This window comes from Procambarus clarkii, chromosome 92, assembly GCF_040958095.1.
Source record: "Procambarus clarkii isolate CNS0578487 chromosome 92, FALCON_Pclarkii_2.0, whole genome shotgun sequence".
Lineage (NCBI taxonomy): Eukaryota > Metazoa > Arthropoda > Malacostraca > Decapoda > Cambaridae > Procambarus > Procambarus clarkii.
The window spans coordinates 3,510,164-3,521,829 of NC_091241.1; the positions used below are offsets into that span (position 1 = coordinate 3,510,164).

At 37.8% G+C, this 11,666-nt stretch overlaps 1 protein-coding gene across 1 annotated transcript; it reads right to left on the minus strand.

Annotated features, from left to right (window-relative positions):
* Positions 1-3,190: 3,190 nt before the first annotated feature.
* Positions 3,191-10,221, minus strand: LOC123775165 (tubulin beta-2 chain). Its single transcript, XM_045770107.2, is given in 5 exon segments — positions 3,191-4,224; positions 4,986-5,230; positions 6,458-6,473; positions 6,475-6,693; positions 10,063-10,221. Coding segments are annotated over 5 exon segments (1,359 nt in total). The 5' UTR covers positions 10,120-10,221; the 3' UTR covers positions 3,191-3,402.
* Between the last annotated feature and the right edge of the window lie 1,445 nt (positions 10,222-11,666).

Genomic DNA, 11,666 nt, shown 5'->3' on the forward strand with positions numbered 1-11,666 from the left:
AGGCCTATCTACCCCACTATTATTGATACATCTGGATTCTAGCTGTTGGCCCTTCTCATTAATACTCTATACCCCCCATAACAAGTAAGCAAATTCATAACAGACATAATGCACAATTTAATGAATGGTTCAAAAGAAATAAGACTTCTGTATTACATATCAACATGAGATCTTAATGATCCATGGTTAACATGATTTAATAAGGATAATATTGGTAATAACACAAACTATAATTTAAAATCTTTATTACTGTTATTTTGTATTAAGAAGCTTAGGTATACATAGCAATGTGCTGCTACCCTATTCTATATGAAAGATTACGCAGTGTAGATAAAAAACTAGCTATAAGGTCATCTAATACTCCCATCTCACAGGATGGTTAGTCATACATGGAATCAGGGGAGAAAATACCTACCTCAATACAAAAAGCAAATCAACTCTGACTAAACAATAACTTCACGACTTTCACAAGAGGTAAGCACTGAATCATGGAAACATTACATTATAACTGCTCTTACTAGTTTCTACAAGATTCCTCTCAAACAATGTATTTTTTTTAACATGCTTAGGTATACACGGCTGCTTCCCTGTTCTGTATGAAGGACCACACAGTACAGATCAAAAACCAGCTACAAGCTCATCCAACATCCTCACTTCACAGGACGGCCAGTCATACATGGAATAAGGAGAGAACAAAATATTTAAGGCTGATCTATTAGCATCCACTGGCAAAATCTGGGTACAGCACAAGAATATCTTCCAATATTCCTCCTGAGTGTATGAAGTAATTACAGAGCTCAAAGTGCCTCATACCATTTGGTATGAAGTCACTGATAACAGGGCAATCACTGATATAGTGTTGGAGAGTATGTCCTCTCAAGTAAGACTAAAAACATTTTTGTTTTACCCAGATGATTAAAACCCATTGAACCGCCTACCCGCTGAAGCCGTACCTGCCAAAATCCCGCTAGAAAATATCATTAGGACAATTGGCGGGACTTAACAAGCCCCCTGCTTTTTGTCCTCGTCGAGGCCACAAGATAGTTAGTGGCCCTTGGGTCAATTTAGGTAAACATATACGTAAATAAATACCATCGCTTATTAGATGAACTTATAGCTACTTTTTTATCTACACTGTGTAATCTTCCATATAGAATAGGGTAGCAGCACATTTCTGTGTATACCAAAGTTTCTTAATAAAAAAAATCAGTAATAAAGATGTTAAATTATCCTTGTATTATTACCAGTATTATCCTTATTAAATAATGTTAACCATGGATCATTAAGCTCTCAAGTTGATATGCAAGTCATATTTCTTTTGAATCATTCATTAAATTGTGCATCATGTCTTAATTGTTTCACTTCTTTGGATACACTGTACAGTACAAAAAGATTGAGTAAAAATAAACCAGTAATATTTCTTTCATTATATTTTTTATTTAAATAACTGCATCAATATTTTTACAGCTTTGATATCCCCAGAGTCAAACTTAATCACTATGCAAATAAAGGGACCTAGTCTATGTAACTCACTCCCTAGCTGTCTGTCTTCCTAGTTGAAAAGCTGTCATTTTTTGCCCCATTCAAAAACAAAAACAAAAAGTACCCAATTTCATCTTCAGTTTCATACCTTGTGCTTTATTCAAAATTCAATATTTGCCTCACTTTTATTCCTATATTTGACTTATTCTATATTTGCCTCATTGAAAACCAAAACCAAAAAGTGCCTAATTTCATCTTCAGTTTCCTACCTTGTGCTGTAAAATTGCACTGTATCTAGTGCTACCCAATCCCCCAATTTGTATGTACCTAATCCAAGTAAGTAATTATAAAAAGAAGGCACCAAACCGGGAAGGCTAAGTAGCACCATCAAATGTGCGGAATTATCAGAGGGCGCTAAATATCACCAAGGATGCCAATACGAGAACAAAAACGCATAAGGTGAACGATATCAAAAGTATCAGTCACCAAGAATTCTATTGAGGGACAGGTGACCGCGAGGGGTACCTAATCCAAACAACTTTACCATTGTGATTATTGCAGTCTTCTTTTATGTGCTATCAAAATGCTGTATTGTGCCTATTAATCTTTGTTAAATTACAAATCAGTCAATCACAGCTACTGATGTGCTTTAATAAACCTACTAATCTTTATCATCTCATTTTCTTGCCTTGTACCTGTTAACATTTTATAAATTTTGCTAGAATTTACCTTCATAAAATTATCCGTTAGGTTAAGGACCTGCCCGTACTAGTCCTTTTGTATATATATAAATAAAAAGTAATTTATTTGTTACACAGCCAAATTGTTTAACATCTAAGGTCTTGGATCCCCACTTCCCCCTCTTTTTAACAGGTCATAATTGTAGGTTTAAGTATTCAATGAGAGAAGTTTTTACCCTTCTTACCTAACATCATTTGTGCAGTTGGGCATTTGGTGATAGTAAATGTTCCCACCAGCCAGCCACCTTCTCATATTTCATGTTCACCTAGTGTTTTAGTTAATAATAACTACCGGTATATCTTGCCATTTACTTGGTTTCAAGTAATTTAAAAGTTTCAAGCAGAGAATGCATATATAACCAACACGAAGGACTTCTCTTCACCAGCTATAATCTTTTGTTTATATTAAAATCGATCCTCCGTGTTATGCAGTAAAGAAAAAATTGAGTAACATCCAGTATACGTAAAGCTACGAGTGGTCGACAGCACACTTAGCTGACGGAGCAAACTTACAAAGGTTTTTCTTCTTAGTGTGGCTACCTGAATACTGATGTAGCCGCTACAAAGGAGCTAAGAAAACATTCAAAAGTACCTTAGTGAATCTGGCCCCCTGATCCTGTTATATGTAGCTTAAACTTAACGACTCCATACTGTGGGGCTTGCAGCATTATATTAACGTTTAACTGCCTTAGCAGCTTTATAATTACTAAAATTCTTCAAATGTTCAGCGACTCCATACTGTGGGGCTTGCATTATATTAACGTTTAACTGCCTTAGCAGTTTTATAATTACTAAAATTCTTCAAATGTTCAGCTCTATCTTGAAACTCAAGCACCTAAATTTACAATGTCATTTCAATTATTCCCACAAATTGTATGAAGCGTATCACAAAATTTCTTTAAACTATTACAAACCCCATTCTTCAAAATTTATTGAACTCATTTAAACTAGGGGTTTAGGAAAACAAATTTCTAATAATGACAATTTAATACAAGCTGTAAATAAAAAGAATCCATAGATTAACACAAACAGGAATGTCGTACAGAAAAGAACTACATGGTAGTTAACTGAAGTGGAATGAAATGCAGTTTCATTGGAATCTTATGATTACACTGAAAATAATACTGAAGTTGGTAGACAACCTACCAATAGGACTGCAAAGATCGCAAGACTGTTCAGTTTAATCATAATCTCCTTCAACCTCACCTTCCTCTTCAAATTCTGCTTCATCATCAGCAGTAGCTTCTTGGTATTGTTGATATTCCGAAACAAGATCATTCATGTTAGATTCTGCTTCTGTGAATTCCATTTCATCCATACCTTCCCCAGTATACCAATGAAGGAAAGCTTTTCGCCTGAACATAGCAGTGAACTGTTCACTTACACGCTTGAACAATTCCTGGATGGCGGTAGAATTACCAATGAAGGTAGAAGACATCTTCAGACCCCGTGGTGGAATGTCACAGACAGCAGTTTTAACGTTGTTAGGAATCCATTCTACAAAGAATGAAGAGTTCTTATTCTGGATATTGTACATCTGATCATCAACTTCCCTCATCGACATTCGTCCGCGGAAAATTGCAGCAACAGTAAGGTAACGGCCATGTCTTGGATCACAGGCTGCCATCATATTTTTGGCATCAAACATTTGCTGTGTGAGCTCTGGAACTGTGAGAGCACGATATTGCTGTGATCCACGAGCAGTCAAAGGGGCAAACCCAGGCATGAAGAAGTGGAGTCGAGGGAATGGTACCATGTTAACAGCAAGTTTTCGAAGATCGGCATTCAGCTGGCCAGGAAACCGTAGACAAGTAGTAACCCCAGACATTGTGAGGGAAACTAGATGATTCAGGTCTCCATAAGTAGGATTTTGCAATTTCAGTGTTCTGAAGCAGATATCATAAAGGGCCTCGTTGTCAATGCAGTAAGTCTCATCTGTGTTTTCAACTAGCTGATGAATGGACAGTGTAGCATTGTAAGGTTCCACCACAGTGTCTGAAACCTGGGGAAAAATATTTTTAATTAGTTTTATTAATTACAGATCCAGGATCTGAGAGACTATAGAAACAAAAGAATTTCTATGGAATATATAAAAATATTACAGCATGCCAAAATATTTGAATAGCATAATCAAAGTTTAAGAACTTTTTATTTCTGTGTTCCTTTGATAGCCATGTAGGGTTTTAATATATTTTGGTATAGATATTTTTCAAACAATTTAATATGCAAGTTTAAAGCTACACTGTAGCTATAGTAAGTAATTTTTAATGTAAAAATGTGGAAATGATGGACATGTCTAGCTGGCCAACGAAGAGAGCAGGTAAATTATATGTAAAAATCTTTACACACGTACAGTATAACAACAAAGATCTCATAAATAAAGATTTCAAATTCCATATTTATGCAATCATTAATTTCATGCGAAGGTTAGGCAAATTCAAGCGGCCGTGGTTGAATAATTAAAAATTGCCTCGTATAAGCCAATAGACCCGTAGTTTACTTTATCCTTATGTTTATTCAAGTAGAGAACGTGTGTAAAGCCTCCATCAGCGGCCCACGAGGTATTGTATGTTTTAAAGTTCCACTCAAGAGAAGCATTTGAACAATTAAATATCAATGGTTAAAATTACTACATGCAAATTCAGACTAAGCAGTACAACCAGCAATACAAACCCTAAGCTATTTACTTTTAATAACCATATATGCATAATGAAACAAAATTTACTACAGCATTTACTTTTCAAAACTAAAAAAAAAACTTGCCTTAGGAGAGGGCACAACTGAGAAAGTAACCATGATTCTATCTGGGAATTCTTCACGGATTTTTGAGACTAGGAGTGTGCCCATGCCTGAACCAGTACCACCACCCAGAGAATGAGTGAGCTGAAATCCTTGCAAACAGTCGCACTTTTCAGACTCCTTTCTGACGACATCTAATACAGAATCCACCAACTCTGCACCTTCTGTGTAGTGACCCTTTGCCCAGTTATTTCCGGCACCACTTTGACCTGCAAAGAATTTAAAAATTATGTGTAATGCAGTTTTAAATTAACATTTAATATACAAATTGAAAGATTAATATATTACATGAACAGAATGCATTCTAATTGCAGACCAGACAGGATTCACTTATAAAACCAAGGGAAGGGAATTAGCCTAATTGGCTAATTAATTGACATAGCAGAATTAGCCTAATTGGATCAATGATCTAAAACCCATGATTTTTTTTCCAATTTTTTATTTACTTTATATAGTAATGCATTAAAACTTTGAGATGTACTGGTTCAGACTCACAACCTTAATAGTCTATGGGCATTATATGCAAATAATGAGCAGTATCAGCTTGTCTGGCTTCAAGACTTCAAAATTATTAGAAAAAGCAAAGCGTATTTGACTTTATATAAAATTTGAGAAATACAAAATTCCTTGGGAAGTCTGCTCATTTTATTATATTTTATACATTTGGAACATGTAGTCGGGTACCAGGTTACTTTAACTATTTTTAACAATTTGTGGGTAGACTTCATATATGGTAGTCAGTAGAAATTTGGTACAAGTAATCACATACTAGACATAATTTGTTATTTGAACTGAATTAATAGCTCAATATGTTCTAATACACTCATAATTTCTTGTTAAGTTTAGAGTTTCCACCACTTCATACTCCAATTAATGACCATAATCATTTCCTTCATATTTTCATTGGTTTCAAAGCGTGTGCTGCCCCCATTCTATTACCTCGCCTTTAAACACACAGTATATCTAAGCTTAATATTATCTTTGATCTATTTTCTTGTGCTTTACTAGAAGTGGATTACATGCTGGAGCTACATAGCCTGGGACCAGCCAAATGTAACCCATATTGTATTTTGAAGGCAAGTTGGAGGAGGAGGAGGGGGGGGGGGCCCCACTTGCCTGGTCCATCAGGGGAAAATTACTTTTAGTAATTGCGCATGTGGAAGGATTGGGGATTCGAACTATATGAACACTACTGGTACACCATGGGCAAGAACTAGAAACCTTGTTAGACTTTGAGGATCTCATAACCTAATGTAAAATGCAATGGTCAACCATCCAGTTAATAGGTCCAAATGGAGCTTAATCCAATTAACCAACATCAAAGGGGCAGGAGTTCATATGGTTGGTGGCTGGAGGGTGGCAAAAATAAAATTAGTAGCATTAACGAAGCACGGTTTTCCTTTTACAAGAACTGATAGAATACAAAATAAACTTACCAAATACGAAACTGTCATGGTTTGAAAAGCTGACCGTGAGGCCCGGCCCGAACACTATCCATTGTGCCTGGTTCCAGGTCAACCAGGACAGCACGTGGCACATACTTCCCCTGATTGCCCTCATTGTAGTACACATTTATACGTTCCAACTGAAGGTCCATCAGTTCTTTCTCAACACCAGCAGTGTATTCCCCTGTTGGCTGAATGCCATGTTCATCACTGATGATTTCCCAGAACTGAAATCAAATAAAAGCCATTAAAACAGTGACTTGCCAGGCAATTTAGCAAGTCCAAAAGTTTTCTAATCCAAACACTGAAAATATTTGTCTGGAACTGGTGTATAATACATTAACATTACCAACTATAGATGCAAGTACATGTAAATGCCAACTAAGTTTAACGGAAGAAGAAATTCGGTTATTTTTCCAATAAAGCATTGAAGGGAAGAGAAAATTTAACCCTGCCTGAAGCCAGACAGGGAGGGTTAGTCAATTGTAGACAAATTAGCCTTTCCACTTAAAACTACAGGAAGGCAGCAAATTGATAATGCAAGTAACAATTTCTCAACTTGCTTCAATCTAACTATTCCTACTTAAACGAGGCTAAAAATCAATTTACAATCTGAACACACATTAAACACCTGCTTAAATGAATAGTTCTTGCTCTGCATATACTGAAAAAATCCTTTACCTTAGAAAAATGCTCAAATTCAAAGAATTATGCCATTTCCTGCAAGCAGGAGCAGTGTTAATTGAAAAATACACCGAGAAATTAAGAAAAGAACCAATAGTTAATATCTTGATAGTCCAATGACCCTCCACCCACACCTTTCCTCTGAACATCTTCAATTTTTGGGAGAGGCGAGGTGAATTACTTATAAAAGTCCCAGAGACCATACCAACATCAGACTGCAAAGGGAAAGTTAGCGAATGCTACAAGTGGATAACGTGAGGAGCAAAACCAATTGGACTAGTCGGAACAGTGACTGCTTCGCTTATTGCGGGTCGGTGTTCAATCCCCGATGGTGCAAGTGGTTGAGCCATGTTCTTTCCCACCTTCTTATCCCAAATCCTTCTCAATATCCTTTCCAAGTTCTATGTAGTCATACTGGCTTAGTGCTCTATCCTCAATTATCTTACCTTGAGACAACCAAAAGGAATTTGAGTATCCACTAAGGAAACCTAACCAACCATAGAGTATACCACCTTGAAAGTCCTTGTAGGTGCTACATTTCTCTTTCAGTCGACCTCCTGCCCCAGGCTGACCTGTGAGACCATCCACCACCTCTCCCATACCAAGAGTTATTCAACAGTGGGTACTAACACCATAGAGTTTATTACTCAACCTGAATGAGTCAATTTCAGGAGTTGCTAAAATTGATAGAAGAATAATTCCAGAGACCTGGAACTTCAAGAACAAGAGGCCATAGATTTAAACTAAACAAAGATGCCGAAGAAATATAAGAAAATTCACTTTCGCAAACAGAGTGGTAGACAGTTGGAAAAAGTTAGGTCAGGTGGTGGTGGAGGCCAAAACCGTTAGTACTGAAATTTCAAAGCGTTACATGACAGTGCTGGGAAGATGGGACACCACAAGCATAGCTCTCATCCTGTAACTACACTTGGGTAATTACAAGTCACAATTATATTAATACAAGTTAGGCACCAAAACCAAACACTGGATCACCACTGTTGATTAGGAAGCAATTGTGTAAATATAGAGCAAGCTAGAAAGTGAAATGCTGAAACCTTCTCTAAAACCTAACCAAATTCAGAATGCCATTAAAAATTTATGTACAATTGCACAATAAGCCTCTTTAATGATTGTTACAATTTATACAAAAATAGCAAATTAGGAAATTGAAAACTTAAAATTTAGATACAAAGTCAGTTACAAGGCAGTCACATTATTACTTAAATTAAGCAACTGCTATGGGCCAAGCCATACTAGTTTACCTTAGGGTAATTAAGTTGTATTACTCCTATTTGACCACCACACCAGAGTCCACCAGAGAACCTAGGATAAACATGGTTACTTAACTGCCACAATATAGCTAGTAAAAAATAATTTTTTAGTACTTAACAAATTCAATTTGCAAAGCACAATACTGTATATCCATAAACTTAGTTTACCATTAACCGTTTTTGAAACCTCTCAACAGGATTCCAGGACAACCCGTCACCATTTTAAAAAATTTTGCTCAACTAAACCCATAATGCCGTTTGCTACAAAAACTCCTTGTTTAAACAAAAAGACTGAGGCAAGATATTTAATAGCCTTACCAGATATCAATGGGATGATTTTGAAAGGGCCAAAACTGAATTTAAAAAATGTCATGATTAGTAGTAACGTTCAGAAACAACTTGAGGCACACATACTGAACAAATTTGACTGTTGGTCACCAACTCTAAAACAAGCAAATTTGTGCTCATTCCACTATCTTATAAACCTCAACATATTACTTTGCTAGCAGATCTGGTTCTCTCCCTTCCCATATATCTTGAGCTAATTACTTACTAGTTTATCTAAGAACACTACTCACCAATCAATTTAGAACCACATCCTCAACTACTGCTGGGTTAAGAATGGTTAGAGGGCACCAGGCCCTGTCCACAGCAGCCCTGGCCCTGCCCACAGCCCTGGCACCAGGCCCTGGCCCCAGGCCCTGCCCACAGCCCTGGCACCAGGCCCTGCCCACAGCCCTGGCACCAGGCCCTGCCCACAGCCCTGGCCCTGCCCACAGCCCTGGCACCAGGCCCTGCCCACAGCCCTGGCCCCAGGCCCTGGCACCAGGCCCTGCCCACAGCCCTGGCACCAGCCCTCATAGCTCCAGGCTTGTGTTCACCACCACCACACCATAACCATCTTAATCGCCTCATGGTTAACTGTTCATTATAACACCACAAAGATCCAGTTGAGCAAACAAGTTCTGACAGGAAACAAAACGGCAGGTCTTATGGGCGTGTGGCAGTGGCGACGACTGGGGGGGTGGCAGGTGGGGTGTGGCAGACGGCAGCAGCTGGGCGTGGCAGGTGGCGGCGGCAGCTGGTGTCAGCGTGTATTGATTGATCAAGCGGCGCCGCAACACGTTGCCCGGGGACACCACTCACCCCCTCCCCCCGTCGCCAGTCACGGGCACGGCCGCCAGGTGCCCCTCACAGGGCAGCGTCCCTCACAGGGGAGCGTCCCTCACAGGGCAGCGTCCCTCACAAGGCAGCGTCCCTCACAGAGGAGTGTCCGTGAGTGTCCCTCACAGGAGAGAGGGAGGGCGGGAGAGAGCGGCCACACACCAAGACAGAGGGAGGCGGGAACAGGAAGCGGCGGCGTGACCGGCCCCACACACCACCAACCTCTCCACAACCCCCTACACCACCATCACCCACCTATACAACACCCACCACTAAATACAGCCCCAGCAACACGGTACAGACACACCGGCATGACCGGATACAGTACTGTATCCTCTAAGACAAAGAGCAGCTGGGCGCGGGACTCTCCAAGACGCTTACTAACTACCGGCCCTCACAACCTGTGGGAAACATCAACAAATCTGAGATGATTTGCGAGATGTTGGGTGTGGGGATGCTGGGGAGGGCAAGACTTACCTTGGTGCCAATCTGGTTGCCACACTGGCCTGTCTGGATGTGAACAATTTCCCTCATGGTCGGAGCGCGGTGGTGTGTCCTCTCTCTACAGTGTCGGCCGGGTAACTGAAGGCTTCAACCATCGAGCGGAGGGCGGCGACCGTTAAGTCAAATCAAACTCTAAACAATACTTAATATTATTTATTTGTTGAATTCTACCAACTTATAGCATAAAATTATTTGACATTTTAATTTACAAAGCAAATAGTATTTATTTATATGGTATAAACGTTGCTACATAACAACATTATAGTTTTCTTCATAAAATTGGCGGGAACATCGAGTAAACAATAGATATATGTTTTGTTCTGTCTGAAGACAATACCAACCTACATGGCTTATGTCCCTTTAAAGACCAATATGTCACAACTCACCATATTATGATTGATAATAACTCTACCAGATAACCCATATATACACACACGACAGTAATAATTCATAGTATATAAATAATGCCACTAGGAATGTTGAACCAAGCCAACATGAAAATACTATGTTGCATGCAATGGCAACTCCTCAAACGCTCACATTGATTTTATAAATAATTTATTTGTAACAGCAGACGTATATACTGGCGTGGAGCTGGATATGTCAGCGCCCGTTTAAGTTCAAGATATAAATATAACAGTAGGTCGAGCTACGTCTTAACTCCACATCTAGTATGGTTTTTAAGTCACATATATAACTTATATATACTTTAAATGAATAAAAAGTTAAATATATGTGCTGTCTTCAGTTTAAGGCCGACGTCTTGAACTCAACAGGATCCAATACCCGAGTTAGAATAAAATTATGACGTCACATCTTACGCATTACCATAGCTATAACAAAATAAATATTATTTTGTTTTTAAATATATAACCCAAATTTATATTTAAGTTATATTTATATAACAAATAATTTTGTGTTATATAAATATTAAAAATAACCCTTATTTTAGTTAGGTTGGGATATAATCTATGTTATTGAATATGATAGAGGATGAGATCAATGATTCTAGCACAAATTTTCCCTATATTTCTTGCGTTCTTCTTTATTAGAGAAAGATTAAGTTGAACAATTAACTCTTCAAAGTTCAGTTCTAGTTTTGTGTGGCCTAGCTGACACTAAGAGAAATGTTTCGTTGATCTTGTCAACATTTTCAAAGGCAGAAGTGAAATGTAAGCACGCTAACACAAGTATAATATTATATTATATATATATATATATATATATATATATATATATATATATATATATATATATATATATATATATATATATATACACACACATTCACAAGAAGGTACATTGGGTTTATGACAGTACAAAGCATTGATGTGTTTACATTCTTGTAAAGCCATTAACAAGCATAACTTTTCGGGTAGAAACGTTCTATATACTACTTATATACTATAAGTACTATCCTCCTGAAATGATAGTACTTATTGGTACTTTGGACCAAATAGTTACTATATGTATAGTGATAGACCACCAGTAAAAAAAAAAAAAATGGTACTATAGTCAGGAAATAAAGCTTAAAACTAAGCTTATATATTGTTTAAATATTATATATGTACTGTGGT